Source organism: Cucumis sativus, chromosome 1, assembly GCF_000004075.3.
Source record: "Cucumis sativus cultivar 9930 chromosome 1, Cucumber_9930_V3, whole genome shotgun sequence".
In the NCBI taxonomy this organism is placed as follows: Eukaryota; Viridiplantae; Streptophyta; class Magnoliopsida; order Cucurbitales; family Cucurbitaceae; genus Cucumis; species Cucumis sativus.
Window position 1 is genome coordinate 30,247,413 of NC_026655.2, and position 17,548 is coordinate 30,264,960.

General features: G+C 35.4%; 1 protein-coding gene across 6 annotated transcripts in view; it reads right to left on the reverse strand.

Annotated features, from left to right (window-relative positions):
- Positions 1 to 757: 757 nt before the first annotated feature.
- LOC101212072 (sterol 3-beta-glucosyltransferase UGT80A2) overlaps positions 758 to 17,548 on the reverse strand; it is a 38,605-nt gene continuing 21,814 nt past the window's right edge. For all 6 annotated transcript variants that reach the window (XM_031884203.1, XM_011661936.2, XM_031884218.1 and 3 more), the window contains 9 exons: positions 16,171 to 16,234; positions 10,417 to 10,474; positions 10,162 to 10,339; positions 3,565 to 3,695; positions 3,098 to 3,200; positions 2,906 to 2,982; positions 2,128 to 2,175; positions 1,900 to 2,049; positions 758 to 1,144 (listed from right to left, as the gene is read on the reverse strand). In XM_031884203.1, coding sequence (XP_031740063.1) covers positions 980 to 1,144; positions 1,900 to 2,049; positions 2,128 to 2,175; positions 2,906 to 2,982; positions 3,098 to 3,200; positions 3,565 to 3,695; positions 10,162 to 10,339; positions 10,417 to 10,474; positions 16,171 to 16,234 — 974 coding nt within the window. In that variant the 3' untranslated portion in view covers positions 758 to 979. The remainder of the gene's footprint in view (positions 1,145 to 1,899; positions 2,050 to 2,127; positions 2,176 to 2,905; positions 2,983 to 3,097; positions 3,201 to 3,564; positions 3,696 to 10,161; positions 10,340 to 10,416; positions 10,475 to 16,170; positions 16,235 to 17,548) is intronic.

Sequence of the window (17,548 nt, forward strand, 5' to 3'; positions counted from 1 at the left end):
TACGGCTACTGAATCAATTGGTTAGCTGAAGAAAACTTGGGTGTAGAAGAAAGAAACCAAGTCAAATTACAATTCAACTGATTGAAACACAAAGAAGAGAGGCACGACCCAAAGTTGTGAAAACCATGAGAAAAAGTCCCAAAGTGTTCCAAATGAAACGACTGAAATAGGGTAACACCTCCGAATAAGTTGCAATTGAAACGATGAAAACATGAACAAAATGGCACGACCTGAACTTGCAATTAAAGCCACATGAAAGATCTCAATAAGCTGTGGATGAAACAATTAAATCAAGAAGCACAAACTTGGAAAGAAAACACTTAAAAAAAAGAGAGGCACACAATCTTGAGATGGATAAACGTAAAAAGAATCCCACGTAGCAAACCTTTACGAAGCAAAATCATATGGGATTTAATTGGTCAAACCCAACCCGATTTATATGGATCTTAAAATGTGTAGTTGCCCCTATTCATCTTACAGAAAATGACACCTCATAACTCCATTTTTAACAACACACTAACACCGGGGACAAAACTGAACAGTTTTCTAAAGTATGAACCTTAATGAACAGAGGCCAAAATGTGTTTTCTTTAAACCCCAAACCAAAGTAGTATTAAACAACTTATAAATATCAATTAGATAACTGTTTTAAGTAGAAATACAAAAAAAAATTAATTTCAAATGATAAAATAAATAATTACTTGTTATTAAAAATTTCATTTACTTTTTGAGGAAAGTCTTAAAGCTAGAAAGTAACTGATTTTAGAAACGTTGTGAAAGCAACACTTAATTTAGAAGTGATCTTAGTGAATTTAACCATAATATGTTTTACAAAACACAAAATACGAGTCAGATGCTCTTAACAAAAATGAAGGTAGACTCTTATAGGTTAGATTACTGGAACGATACAACAACAATGGCTTTTGTTAAGAGAGGTAGTTTTCTGTAGATACTGTACGGATCTAAAAGAATAAAAACATTAAGATATATGGAGAAGCCGTCGAACTGAAAAGCCACGTTTAGGAGCCTCAGGTTTAGCCAGAGTTCTATTTCTATGGAAATGCTTGTGGAAAGCATTCACTGCACCGCCTACTCCATCCTCAGATTCTATGGCCTTTGACACTTCCAAAGTCCTCTCTTTTACCTGCAAGCTCACCAACGCCGAGAAAATATGTCATTAAGAATACAGCAAAGTATGCAATGAAAGAAATACATAGTTCATCAACAAAGCATAACTCGGTGGTTAAGACATTTTTACTTCCTCTAAGAACTCATTGGTTCGAATGCATGTGATGTGTACCAGGAGTGTAGATAAACAGTCTAACAGAATCAATGACAAAATTGAGAAGAATTAAATTTGTTAGCTGAAACTTCATACCATTGTTTCTTTCAAAGCAATATGCACATTTTCACATATGATAAATGAAAAGTTTTCTTTTTGATTAAAATACCATATGGGATTAAGAGTTTAGGGTGAAATTTTATCCTCTATATTTTCCATAGATCTTAAGATTGGACCTCACTTTTGTTAAATTTTGTTCAACTAGGCAAAATAATATAGTTACACAATGTATCAATTTCCTAGAGTAAAAGCTCACAAGGACTAAATTATTTTTAGCAAATACTATACAAAAACCAACAGTTGGGACAAAGTTACATTTATTGGAAATACATCAACCGTATAGATTAAATTTGAATATTTGTAAACATGAGGACCAAAATGAAACAATTCTTAAGAGTAGCACCAAAATAAATAGTTTTTCTTTCACTTTTGTAACTTCTAATAAAAAAATTGTTCATGATGCACATAACATCGGACAATTTTATGCAAAACTGGTGGCAATGGCAATATAGAGTTTTAGAAAAGTCACCAAAAGTTTGCATAAATACTGGAGATACCTTGGGATCAAGCATAAAGTTTATGGCATCAATCAACTTTTCAAGTGAAAATTCAGCAATTGGGATAGGCGGGGGACCAAGCCCTCGTGCATGCACACGCTCGCCCCAAAATTGCTGATCACCGAAGATTGGCACGATTGTTGTTGGACACTGAAGAAACAAAAAGATGGCTAAAATCAATTGTTATAAGTAATTTGCAAAACAAACAGCAGATAAATAAAGATTTACAGCTGCTTTGAGTCCAGCTGCAGTTGTTCCTGCACCCCCGTGGTGTACCTGAACGATACACTGTATATTTAGATTGTTCTATAAACATAACATAGAGAAAGAGATGGGGATCAAAGACAAGAAAGTAACTAGAATTTATATTATCACGCATGGACTGCTCTAAAGTTACACATTTTACAACTCAAACACTTATCGTATGGTTTCAAAATATCATATAATTAACAATTCATATATCCATTGAAACATAAACATGTTATGCTTGAAGGGCAGTGCGTCCCACAATGATGCTATGCAGTTCATGGAAAAGAAAAGCTTTTCAGAGGTGAAGTTTGAAATATAGGTTCCATTTAGTACCTAGGTATTGAAATCCAGCATTTAGTTTCAAGGGTAAAAATGTAATATTTTGAAACTTTTGGACCAAATGGAAACAATACACTCCAAACTCGAGCATAAGGTTCAACATCTTACAACTTAGGGATCAAATAGAACTGCAAACTATACTCAAAACTTAAGAACCAAAGAGAGGTACTTTGCCTTAATATAGTTTCACTTTTCATAGTCCTCTACCCTGCACATTTGTTAATTATTACCATCATACGTATAGTCAGTATACTTTCCAGGTCTTAAAAGTTTATATATATTGTTCAACATTCTAACGTATGAAAATAGAATGAAAGGTGGGGACCAGGGGAAGAGGATCAAAGCCACACTGTGATGAACAAAAAGCTTTGCGCCACAACTTTGCAAGAAATTAAATACAACACTAATAATACTTTACCACAGCCATGCATCTCGGAAATAGCCAATCATGGGGACAATTATCCAGCACGTACACAAAGTCTTTTGGCTCTGCCACTAGATATAGAGATCCATATTTCTTCATGAGTCAAGCATTCGGATATATTTATTTTTGTATTTCATATATGAACCAGAAAAAGGAGGAAAAAATGGATAGAAAAATTAGACTAACAGCTTCCAAGACCACCCCAGCCTTTATTTATTATTCCTCTCCTTCCTGTAATTTCCAGAGCTTCAACTATAATCTGCGTCATTTCTTGTGGTTGTTCAACAGGCTGCATCAAACACGAAATGAAAAAAAATATATCAGTCTTTTTTGTTTTATAGCATGACTGAAGCTTAACAGTTTGATAGCCTATGAGGCAATGAAGAAAAGAAATCCTGGCTGGAGGATTTAACGTTCAGAGCTTTATTCAGGATTGTTCTTCAATGTCAGTTCACTCATACGACTTGGATCTTTAGTTGGGTCAAGCAATTTTCTTATTTTTATCAACTACTTCCTTCATTACATTTAAAAGATTCCAATTAAAATAATTATTTATATAATTCGAACTATTTGCAAATTGGAAGACTAAATCATGTTTAATGCAAGACAAGTACTGAAATACTAGAAAAGCAAAGGGCAAAAATGTAGCTCACAAGGCTGCCAAATCCAATATAAATTGGTCTTTCGCCAGCCTCTATCCATTCCACAAGAGAATTTGGCGGTTGATAGTTTGAAGCAAGGTCAAGGAAACAAAATCCAACCACATCAATTTTAGATCCCCAATCTGAAACAATGAGAATAGGGTAACCAGTAAGAGTGGGATCACCAAGTACTGGTTGTACGTGAAATCCCAAAGAACAGGAAATGAAACAGAAAGAATTTTTAACTCATCCTGTGAAAGAGAGAAAAGAAGAACTGGATATCAAACACTTGGGCATAACAATTAAAATGGGCACGAATAAAAAAGTTGACACTACGTAGTTAACCACAATGTGTTAATAGAGCAATAATTTCCAATTTAAGTTCATTGTCAGAAGTTCCTTCCAAAATTTGAGTAGTCTACCAGTGTGTTGAGCACATATCAAGCTTGTTGGAGAAAAAGTTTAGCATATTGCTTAACATAACCTAACGTCGTCTATTTTAAAACCAGTAAACTAAGCAAACTGCCCATAATCAAAGATGGTGAAATAGAAAAAGTCCAAGCAACCTTCCAATCTAAAACTAAATACATTTTGAAAAACTGAAATTTTATGGCCCATTTGGTAATCATTTCGTTTTTTGCTCTGGGTTTATGAAGTGAAGCCTATTTTCTGTCGACCTCTTGAAATGATTTGCATATTTATTAAGTACAATGATCGAAGTCGTCGTAAAATTCCTAAATCAAAATCAAGTTTTTAAAAACTATTTTTTAGTTTTCAAATTTTGGTTTGTTTTTAAAACCATTGGCCAAGTAGATGACAAAGGAAGAAATTTAGTGGTAGAATAGAAGGAGTCCGTAGATTCAATTTTCAAAAACAAAAACAAAATGGTTACCAAACAGGCCTTAATGTTCAAAATCCTCTAACAGACAGACATAGAAAACTTATAATTAATGATATTAGCCATGAAAATACCTAACAATATGCATAAACAGAAGATGATTATAATAAACAGACTTTGGTAAAACAAATGCAAGGAAGACTGGATCGACCATGTGAATTAAATCCTGTAACATGAAAATGCCACTTAAATATGGAGAATATAGCAAGAATAATATAGATACATGCATATAATATATATTTTTCTTCTTATTTTACCTGTGGTTTATGGAGTTAGTGATGTAGTAGTTATAACTAATTGTTAGTTATCAATTAGTTAGTTTAATCTTTGTTTAAGTTCTTGATGTTTAACCAACCTCTAGTTGGTTATTTTGTTGTTTGTTAGTTTTACTTTCTGTCAAAGGTTTGTTACAACCAACTTCCCTCATGTACAAATAGTCTCTAGACCTTCTTTACAGAATTAATAAAAAAGAAAAAGAAATTTTAGTATTCTTGAGTGTTAGTTTTACATCAATTGGTATCAGAGCGAAGATCCATTGCAGATTCTTTCTCAGATCAATTTATTTCATGGACACAGAACCTTCCTCTTCATCAAAAGCTATGGAAACCAAACTAATTAGTGTAGAGAAATTTGTAGGAGAATTAGGAGAAATCCGTTTGATGTTAGGAGAAATTTTACAGAAACTAACCATCACTTCTGAAACCCACAAAGAGCTTGCTAAAATAGCTCCAAATAACAGAAATCAAATCCAAGAAAGGCAACATTTAGGCAATGACATGGCTGCCAACATCAATTTTCCTCTAAATGAAGGTAGAAAACTTGCAAGAAACTTAGGAAACCACAAGATTGCCGAAGATCCTTATCAAGAATTACAAATGAACATAGAACACAATCCAAGAACCCTATATCAAGCAAGATTCTGACCTCAAGAACACCACCGGGGTGGTTTTTCAATGCTGGAGTTCAACTCTTCAAGTGAGGGTGACAATTATTACTATCCTGCCCAAAGTCGAAGGGGTTTAAATAAAAGGAGACACGACCCTCAACCTGAAAACACAGAATACAAAATGAAGATGGACTTACCCGAGTTTTGATGGTCAGATGGATAAAGAACTTCTAGATTGGGATTCAAAGGTAGAATTTTTTTTTTAATATGCCAATATTTCGGATGATAAGAAGGCAAAGAAGTGGCCTTCAAATTTCAAAGAGGTGCTTCAGCTTGGTGGGACCAATTAGAGACCAATCGTCGATACTATGGCTACTCCCATACGATCTTGGCCAAAACTTCTGAAATTAATGAAGAAACAATTCCTTCCCATCAACTATCAACAGCGGCTCTATAATCATTACCAACTTTGTAAACAAGGGGATCGTTCCATCCTTGGTTATACAGAAGAATTCCATCGCTTAGGGGCTCTAAACAACTTGCCAGAATCCAAACAGCAACTAGTTTCAAGATTTGTGCTAGTGCTTCGAGATGAGATTAAAGAAGGGGTCATGTTACACCCTGTAGCCTACCTTTCTGATGCAATCTCTTTAGCAACTACAATCAAAGAAGCTACTGCCCCAAAAAATGTCAACCTAACAAAGAAGACAGCCTTGGGATTGTCAACCACAACCTTTTCGAAAGAACTCCACGGATACCTCCCTTGCAAGCAGTGGCGGATCCAGAAAATTTATTGAGAGGGGGCTTCGAGTTGTAACTTAGAGAAAAAATAAAAATCTAGAAAAGAAACTATACAAGACTTGAACTCTGGTTGGAAGGGGACTGACAAGCATAGTTATCACTAAATTGTCTATAAATATTAAGCTATAATTGGTTTTGTTTATACATATTATATAAAGACAATAAAGTTGACGGGGGGCTCGCCCCCCCGGGTCTATACTAAATCTGCCGGTGCTTGCAAGTCCATCAAACTACTCCTGACCTTCATCAATCAAAGACAGTCAATGGTACCAAAACACCAATCATTCCTAAAACTAATGACAGTCCCAATCAAGAGAACTACTAACGCATATCAAAGGACGATGATTGGCAAATGCTACCGTTGTGGACATGAAAGATACCTTTCCAATGAATGCCCTCAATGAAAAACCATTGTTCTTCAAGAAACTAATGTTGAGGATGAATCTGATGACAACCCTTATCAAGATGAACCTGACTTTTTGGAACCAGATGATGTTGACCAGCTTTCTTGTGTACTTCAACGTGTTCTTATCACCCCAAAGACTGAAACTCATTTTCAAAGATATTCCCTTTTCTGCATTAAGTGCACAATCAATGGGAAAGTTTGTTAAGTGGTTATTGACAGTGGCAGCATGGAAAACATTGTTTCCAAGAAATTGATAAATGCCCTCAAACTCACAGCCGACGCACACTCCAACCCTTATAAAGTCAATTGGATAACAAAGAAAGGAGAAACTACCGTTAAAGAAATTTGCACCGTTCCTCTCTCCATTGGCAATCTCTATCAAGAACTTGCTTGTGATGTCCTAGAAATGGATGTTTGTCACTTACTTCTCGGCTGCCCTTGGCAATATGACCACAATGTTATGAATTTACTTGGATGGGCAAAAAAGTTGTTCTTCTTCCCCTTGGCACGTCCATTACTACACAAAAGGTACACGTTTCCCTCCTAAACCACATTTTCTGTTATGTCAAGATAAAGATTTCTTTCTTCCTAAACCTCTTTACATTGTAGCCTTTGTTACCAAAGAAAATTTTTCCACCTGACATCTCAACCAAGATCTACACCATTAAGTTTCCCAAATTTTACAAAATTTCCCATCCCTTTTAGATGAATCTATTGCCTTACCTCCACTTCGAAACATCCAACATCAAATGGACCTTATCTCACGTAGTACTTTACCAAACCTACCCCACTACAGAATGAACCCTAATGAATACAAAGCTCTCCATAAAGAAATCCACAACCTTTTAGACAAAGGCCACGTACAACCTAGCCTTAGTCCTTGTGCAGTCCCAGTTTACTTGCACCCTAAAAAGATGGTTCTTGGAGACTGTGTGGACAGCCGAGCCATCAATAAATTACCATTAAATATTGTTTCCCAACTCCTAGTCTACTGGACCTTTTAGACCAGTTAGGGAAAGCCTCAATATTTTCCAAAATAGATTTTAGAAGTGACTATCACTAAATTTGAATTCGGCCTGGGGACGAATGGAAAACAGCCTTTAAACCAATGAGGGCCCTTTCAAATGGTTAGTAAGGCCACTTTGGTTTATCCAACGCCCCTAGTACCTTCATCATGTGCCTCATGAACCAAATATCATTACCTTTTGTTGTTGTTTACTTCGACGATATTCTTGTCTATAGCCAAAACCATGAGTCTCATGTTGAACACTTGATCACTATAATTACCACTTTACAAGAAAACGCCTTGTATATCAACATCAAAAAATGCTCCTTTTTCCAACACCAATTATACTTCCTAGGCTTGATCATAAGCTCTAAAGGCATTAGTGTAGATCCTCACAAAATAGAAGCCATAGTTGACTGGCCACAACCTAAATCTCTAAAAGAAATCTAAAGCTTTTTAAGTTTAGCTTCCTTTTATAGAAAATTCATTCGTGACTTTAGTACCATTGCTACCCCACTAACATCTTGTCTAAAATCTAAACAATCCTTCTCTTGGGGAGATGCTCAAACGACAAGTTTTAACCAATTAAAAACATTTTTAAGCTCTACCTCTGTTTTAGGAATTCCAGATTTCCAACAACCCTTGGAAGTTACTGTAGATGCCTCAAGAATTGGTATTGGGGCTGTTCTCAGCCAAGATAAACATCCTATTGAATATTTTGGTGAAAAACTAAGTCCATCTAAGCCGAAATGGTCCACTTACGAACAAGAATTGTATTCCCTAGTTTGTGTATTAAAATAATGGGAACACTATCTCCTTGGAAAAGAATTTATTTTACTTACCGATCATTTTTCTTTAAAGTTTCTCCAATCTCAAAAGACCATTAGTCATATGCATGCTCAATGGCTTCAATTCCTACAACGTTTTGATTTCGTCATCAAGCACACCCTAGATATTGTTAATAAAGTGGCAAATGCTTTAAGCTGAAAAGGTACTCTTCTACCTTTACTTAAAGATAAAATCATTGGTTTTTCTCATATTAAAGACCTACATCCAGCAGATATCGACTTTAAAGATATTTGGTCTAAATGTATCAACCATCTCCGGGCTAATGATTTTCATATTTTTTATGGTTAACTTTTCAAAAATAACTCCTTATGCATCGCACACACTTCCCTTCGAGAATCCCTTCTAAAAGAAGCTTATAGTAGTGGTTTGTCCGGCCACTCTGGTAGAGACAAAACCTTCACCCTATTCACTCAAAAATTATTTTGGCCACAACTAAAGAAAGATATTGCTAATTTTGTTAAAAGATGCTTCATATATGCCAAAGCTCTAATGGATCTAGTTCAAACCTGGGCCTTTATTGTCCACTACCTATTCCCCCTAACATTTGGAAAGACCTCTTTATGGATTTTGTTCTTGGCGTACCTAGAACCCAATGTGGTTATGATCCTATTTTGGTAGTCGTTGATCGATTTAGGAAAATGGTGCACTTTTTAGCTTGTAAAAAGACTAATGATGCTTTGAATGTTGCTAATCTTTTTTTTAGGGAAATTGTTCGCTTACACAAGATACCTAAGAGCATTGTTTCGGATCGGGATGTCAAATTCATGAGCTACTTTTGGTGCTCCCTATGGAAAAGATTCAGCACTAGCCTCCTATTTAGCTCTACTAGCCACCCCCAAACAGACGGCCAAATTGAAGTGACCAACCGAACACTTGGCAACATCCTTCACTACCTAGGTGGAGACAAACCCCACCAAGGAGATCTCAACCTTGCTCAAGCAGAATTTTCCTTCAACAACATGACCAACCAATCCACATACAAATCCCCTTTTGAAATTGTCCAGTCACTCGCCGCACTCTTGATGTTGCACACTTGCCTGTTCCTTTTGATCTTAGTGCTGAAGCAACTCTCATGGCTAACCGAATCAAAAAAATCCATGAAGAAGTCCGCCAACCCTTAGAAGCTTCCATGCTTCCTACAAACTTAAAGCGGACATACATTGTAGACAAACCACTTTTGAAGTCAGAGAACTTGTAACGATCCATCTAAAAAAGCAACGCTTGCCTTCTGGACAACATTCAAAACTAACTAACAAAAAACTTGGCCCTTTTCCTATTTTAGCCAAGTTGGGACCGAATGCCTACCAGATAGATCTTCCTCCAACTATGAAGATTAGTTCCACCTTCAACGTTGCTGACAACTATCCCTATCTCCCAACAAATGAGTTTCAACTTTCCTATTCAAACTCAGGGTCGAGTTTGTTTCTATTGGTTGGGTGAAGTTGATGTTGGAGTTATAACTGTTAGTTATCAATCAGTTGGTTTAATCTTTGTTTAAGTTCTTGATTTTTAAGCAACCTCTAGTTGGTTATTTGGTTGTTAGTTAGTTTTACTTTCTGTTAAAGGTTTGTCACAACCAACTTCCCTCGTGTATGAATAGGTCTCTAGATCTTCTTTACAGAATTAATAAAAATGATAAAGAAATTTCAGTATTCTTGAGTGTTAGTTTTACATCAGTTAGGGTGGGGGGCATAGTAGTAGTAATATGTTTTTTGTATTACGCTATACCCATCATGAATACCAAAAGCAGAATAAAGTATCACCTTTTGGCTTTGGAATAAGGTGGGGACTCCATATATACCCATAAGGCACCTCCGGCAGACTGCTGTAGTGCCCACTGAGATATGATATTCGTCTCAGTTTCAGCTTCTTCTTCCTGAAGCTATTTATAATGTCACGAATTCCAAGCCAAATTAAAGTATCGACTATGTTATATGATAACTGCCAAAAGACCAAATATTTACATGTATTAAAAAAATAGCCCCGGAAGTGAGATGAGAACCATCATTACTACTTACCCTATATCCCATTTGATGCTTCACATGGGCTAGAGGATGAGGAAAATCACTAGTGGGCCTGAACAAAAAGTAGATAGTTACTGAATAATCCAATAGAACATACATTATTTCCAAATTACTTATATTAATTAAAGGCTAAATTATAAAAAATGCCCCTCTACTTTGTGTAAAAAATATCCCTAAACTTTCTAAAGTTTCAAAAATGCCCTTAAACTTTTGAAAATGGTTTAAAAATACCTTACTGTTAGTTTTAGATGGAAACCATTAAAGTTTTGTCTCAAAAATACCCATGAACTATTGAAAAGTTTCGTAAATACCCTTAAACTTTTTACATCAATTCAATTTTTACATTAATTGAATTTTTACAATCAAACTTCTTAGCACCCAAAATAAAAACCAAAATTTTAAAGTTAAACCATAGTTTAAATTTACTTCGATACATCGATGTTTCTGTCGATATTTTCACATCTCCACTTTTTCGATATTGATAGAAGAAGTGAATCTATATTTTCATTACATCGTAGAAAAATCCACAAATCACAAAAAATAAACATTAAAATGATAATAATATAAATGTAATATAAATAATAGACATGTTTGCTTATTTGAAAATAATAAAATATTTATTCACTACTTTAAATTTAATTTTTGAACTTTTTTTGTTTTTATAATTTTTCCAGAAATATCCATCAACATTGATATTTTAAACCTCGTTTAACACATAAAATTCCACTAAATCTCACAAAATTTCAAAATAAAATCTCTTAAAAACATACTAAACAATAATTAGTCAAATAAAAAAAATCTCACACTATTATGGTGTGTTAGTAGTAAAATGCATTTTTTAAATTTAATAATTAATTGTATTTTAATTACAACAACAATTATTGAGATTAGTTGTGTTCGTAATTTGTCATTATGTTTAACTTAAAATTTTGGTTGGTGAGAAAGTTGGTATAAAATTTGGATAAATGAGTATTTTTTTTTAGGCTCAAGAGTATTTATGAAACTTTTCAATAATCCAGGGGTACTTTGGAAACAAAGTGTTGATTTTATGGAATAAATCTATATATTCATTCATTATTTAGTAGAGATACAAGCCTATATATAACCATAGAGAAATACACTTAAGGAAATAATATCAAATAATATCTCCAGAATAATATCTCCTAAGAATAATCTAATTATATTAATACAAAGTTTAATGGCTTCCATCCTCTTGAAACTTTAGAGATATATTTGACATAAACTACACAGTTCAGGGGCATTTTCTGTAATTTAATCTTAATTAAATATAAATCACAACTTTGTTCTTTAGAATAGAATAGATGTAATCATGCACATGCAAAACATACGCACTCCCTCAATGTTGATTTTAAAGGGGTGGGTAGAAGGATGCCAAAATGATGGCACTAAAATTCTGTTTTTGGTGTTAATCCTCCTCGAGAATGTGCATAAGCCAATAGGTTATGGTAAATTCAATTATATCAACACTTAAAACAAAATTCAATTATATCAACACCAAACACTTTTTCATCACTTGTTTGTCTCAAAATTTTTAGAAGACTCAACAAATGGAAGCATTACTAATTGGGTAGGAAATGGGCTACAAAACTCCATCACTAAAAAAAAAGGTAAGTTCTCTCTACCCTCACTCCTCCCTCCTCCCTCCTCCCTCCTCCCTCCTATATCCTCCATCCTCTCTCCTATATCCTCCATCCTCTCTCTTCTATCCTCTTTCCTTCCGACCTCTAGCGATTTCATCCAAATATGGAGGTAGTCAGCTTCAAAGTCCTTGAGTCTCATTATTGTACTTGGAAAGAGAAACCAAATTCACATTGAAGATGTGGAAGCTCGCAGATCTTTTCAGTCTCCGGATTTCATCTAGAATGGTTGTTGACGGCGGTCTCAGAATTATTAAGATGGCCAGAGGGCAAGTTCTTTAAAAAGTTAGGTGAAGTGGACAGAGATAGATTGAAAGTTTCGAAATTTAAATCAGAGACTGGTTGGGTGTTAAGTTGTGACTTTTGGCCTTCATCAGGAGGGCATTCTAATATAAAGGTGTGCTTAAGGTAAAACAAACAGGGATGAAGTTCCTTTCTAATATGCTGGATAATTTATGTTCTAGGGAGGAATATGTCCAATGGTTTTCTAGAAATCACGTGAAACACATTCCTACTGTAATCTAGAGTTCAGAGAAGTATATTTCTTATACATATTGAGTCAAAGCAATGTTACATATTTATATAGAGAATAAACTAAACTCTAGAGACTATGTAAAATTACAATAAAGGACATTTGAGATATATATAAATATATATATATATATATCATACCACTCCCCCTCAAGCAGGAGCAAATATGTCGATCATGCCTAGCTTGTTGCACAGATAGCTTATCTTTGCTCCATTTAAAGCTTTAGTTAGAATATCTCCCAATTGTTCTCCGATCTTCACATATCCTGTGGACACCAACCCATCAATAATAAAGGGAAATGGCAGGCAATGGGTTTATTTCACCTAAAATTCGAAGATAGGATAAACATAAACACAATTGGCCGCTCACCATGAAAGGCTATGGAGGATGGTTCAAAATCAAGAACCTTCCTTTGGATTACTGAAGCATGGGAACCTTTGAGGTTATCGAGGATAATTTTGAGGGACTTGAAAGCATTCCATGGACACTTTAAATCTTACCAACTGCAGAGAAGCTAGGATTCAAGTTAAGCAGAGTCTTTGTGGATTTGTACCCTCCACAATTGAGATTACTGATTCTAGAAGGAGAAAGATCTTTTTAAACTTTGTTGATTTCGAATGTTTGAATCCTCCCTTTCCTACAGGTGGACTCTTATGGTTAATGATTTTAAAAATTACATTGACTCATAAAGAATTAGAAAGGCTTTGCAAGATGAAGGGTTTGGACCTCTCCTTTTTTTTCCCAGTTTTAAACGTCCCAAAATCAACTTCCACACATCTACACATAGCAAGAAATCCATTTGCAGTTTTGGAACGCCTTCAAGAACCCTCATTGGCACCGGAGAAGATGAAAAAAGCAAGAAGTCAGGCCGAAACTGACTTAATTGCACCGGAAACTGAAAAGTCATCTTTATTGGGTTTTGTAAATCCTGTTAAAAAAAGTTGTCCGATTGGTTTTGTGGGCCACGCCAAGTCAAATTTCCCTTTTAAAAAACTGATATTTGAAGGGTCAGAGAGAGAATGAAAACAGAAAGGTACCTTTAATTAATATTATGGGTAATTATGAGTTTAGTTCTAGAATTAATGCTGCCAACCCTTTGAATTCTCTATAGAAGCACAACGATCTCCCCTCAAAGAACCTCAGTCAGATGATGCACCTTAGTCAGATGATGCAGTCTAAACTTCTCCAAAAACTAGCATTTTAAACAGATTCAGTCATAGTAAATGAAAAAAACAATCAACTCCCCGAAATAGTCTGAACATTTCATTGAAGCTTGCAAGAAGCCAAATGATGCAATCTATATAGCCAACCTCTTCCTTAAAGAGGTGGTACGACTACATGGGGTACCTAAAACTATTGTGTCCAACAGAGATGTTAAGTTTCTAAGCCATTTTTGACGAATCCTATGGAAGAAGTTTGACACAACATTGAAGTTCAACACCACAGCCCATCCACAGACAAATGGACAAACTGAAGTAACCAACAGAACCCTAGGCAATTTATTACGTTGCCTTAGTGGAACAAAACCTAAGCAGTGGGATCTAGCACTTGCTCAAGCTGTGTTTGCTTTCAACAATATGAAGAATCCTTCAATAGGAAAATGCCCCTTTGAAGTAGTATTCACTAAGCTACCACAGTTAACTTTTGACCTTACTTCACTCCCTACAGCCGTGGACCTTAATAAAGAAGCAGAGAGCATGATAGAAAAGATTAAAAAATTGCATAAGGAAGTTTATGATCACCTTGTCCAAACTACAAACTCCTACAAAAAGTCAGCAGATAAAAAGAGAAGACAAGCTGATTTTTCTAAAGGAGACTTGGTGATGGAACACTTAAAGAAGAACAGATTTCCTATCGACACCTATAACAAACTAAAAGACAGACAGACCGGTCCATTTCCTACACTAGAGAAGTATGGAGATAATGCCTTTAAAATCGACCTGCCATCGATCATTCATATACACCCAGTTTTCAATGATGCTAATTTGAAGCCGTATCATGCAACAGACAACTCAAGCTTGCTAATTGATGTACTCTGGGACGAGTCCATTCTTAGGGGGTAGAATGATGTAATAAGAATAAAGGTAGAGAAAGCTATAGTTAGTTAGAGGATGGAAACAACTATAGTTAGTTAAAACAGTTAGATTCTTAACTGTTTCCTAAACAGTTTTTTCTGTAAACTACTTTGTAACAAACTTACAAAGCATTATTAATACATCATCTCTTAGCCTTTGAAGGCAGAGATTTCATTTGGAAAACATATCCAACTTTGAATTACATCATCTTCCCTGTGAACTCCAGAAAACACATCATTAATAGGTGGAAGGAGGTTTTCTAAAGAATTCGACCTCTAACCTTATAAAAAATTCAACATAGAGGCCAGCAGAAACTTGAATATACGACTGTCTTCTACAGTTTTCCTGTAATGCTTTTGATCATCTGTAGACTTCCATTTGTATGAATCAAAGAGATCCAGGTGTTGCCAAATCCATTTTCGAGAGTGAAAGTATTGTCACCGAGTAACCTCCTTGGCGTATATCTCCTAATTTGAGATTCAACTCAAATACCTATGATTGATTGCCCAAATCAAAGTACATCTGCGTCACACTATCCCACAATTCTTTTGCCGTAGATTAGCACATATAATTACAGCTAATGCCTTCAACCATGGAGTTTACAAGCCAAGTCATAACCATAAAGTTTTCAACGTCCCATATAGCAAACAAAGGATCGTCTAGTTTTGGGAGAGCTTCTCTCCTGTAATATAGCCAATTTTTCCTTGTCCACAATAACATACCCTAACACTTTGTGACCAAAGAAGAAAAGTTGTCTCCATTAAGTCAGATCGTGGTTATTTGGATAGTGGGGCTATAGGAATGGATACAATTGTCAACTTTAGCCATAGGTGACTTAGTATTTGACATGGTTGAAGCAACAGAGTTCAGAAAACAGATAGAACAAATCTGAAAAAACAAACCAAATTCGTCACCAGTGGCAGACAACGGCAGACATCTCAAACAAAGGCGACCGATGAAGACCAAAAAAGACACAGAAACCAACCAATTTACAGCAAGAGATGCAAGAAAAAACGGCTATCGAAAAAGTCCGACGACGGCAACCCTTGAGGTGGCTAAGGTACGTGGCGGCAGTGGCTTGTAACGGATTTAGGGTTTTTTAGGTTTTTCAAAAAGTTACGGTTTTTATGGTTTTCAAAAAACCTTCTCTGATACCATGCTAGATAATATATTTCTTGTATATTTCACAAGGAGAGAAGAAGTTTTCTTAAATAGAAGAAGAACCTATTACAAAGATGATTTGGGCAAATATAATACAACCAATACAGTAAAATATAATACAAGAAAGGAAATAATCAACAACCTCCTACTCTAATACTATGTCAAATCACCAATTGACCTAAAAAGTTGAGTAGATGGGTTACGATAAGATAAACTTAATTACATCAATACTTAGATCAAATAATCCAATCAGTGTAAATGCACTTTAACAATATACATCAAACGCTTTAGGCACTAGATTTTCTCACGAAAAAAGACTTACGTCCATGGCATTGTAAAAAACACGTGAAGGGGTAATTTCAACGCCTCAGCAACTTGAGTATGACCTGGACAGTCAGTGAAGCAATTTAAGTTCGTTAGTTAAGAGTACAGGAATGCAGTGGGGAAACATGGGGGGGGGGGGGGGGGGGGGGGGTTGAATGACAGTACATTTGTCAAACTTAATTGAATGATATTGTTGAGTATTTCTTCTAAACTTAATTGAATGATATTGTTGAGTATTTCTTCTATTTAAGAAACCCTGCCTTTCTAAAGAAAATAAGACAGAAAATACATTTTTTGAATCGGGTATCAAAGCAGCTCCTGCTCTTAGTATAATACTCTTGTATTTGAGAGCTAGCCTTTTTCTTTATAATTAATAAAGCAGCCCATTTCCATTAAAATAAAAAACCTTAAAATCCATACAACTGACTCATGCATCATCGTGGCCGGTTGCCACTTCTCCAATCGATCGCTGCTGTCAACCATATATTGCCAAAAGTTCTTCCCACCAAAGACTCGCATTTTTTTAGGTTTTTTGGTTGTAAGTCAATAGTTCTTTGTTGTCACTAGTTGTTTGCAAGTGGGCATTGTCGGTCGTCTCAGTTCAAACTGTCGAACCCCGATCTTCGTCGCCATATGTTGTGGGTTTTTTTCTCAAATTATTTTTGGATATGTATTGCTTCAGTTATGTCAAAAACTAAGTCATCTAATGCAAAAACCCTTGATAATCGCATCCAATCCAATAGACCCCTCGTCCAAATACCCACAATCCAACTTAATCGAGATAAGTTTCTTTGTTGGTCCTAAAGTGTTTGATTGAATACTCGTGAACAAGGAAAAATTGCCTACACTTTCGGAGAGAAAACTACCCCAACAACTCCCATCGACTCGTGCTTTGCTGGCTGGGATGCTCAAAACTCCATGGTTATGACTTGGTGAGTAAATTCCATGGTTAGAAACACAAGTTGTAACTACACATGTTACTCTACTACTAAGAAATTATGGGATAGTGTGTCTCAAATGTATTCAGATTTAGGCAATTAGTCACAGGTGTTTGAGCTAAACCTTAAATTGGGTGATATACGATCAGTTGGTCAATAATTTCGCTCCTTAAAAAAGATTTGGCAAGACCTCGGCCTCTTTAATACATGTGAATGGAAGAAGTCTATAGAGGATCAAAAGCACTACAAGAAAATTACAAAGGATAACCATATTTACAAATCTCACACTAGCCTCAATGTTGAGTTTGACAAGGTTAGAGGTAGAATCCTTGGGATAACTACTTTTCCAACTACTAATGATGTTTTTTTTTTCTCAAGTTCACAAGGAAGAAAGTGTTAGGACTCATTCACCTATAACCCAGAAAATCCTAACAGAGC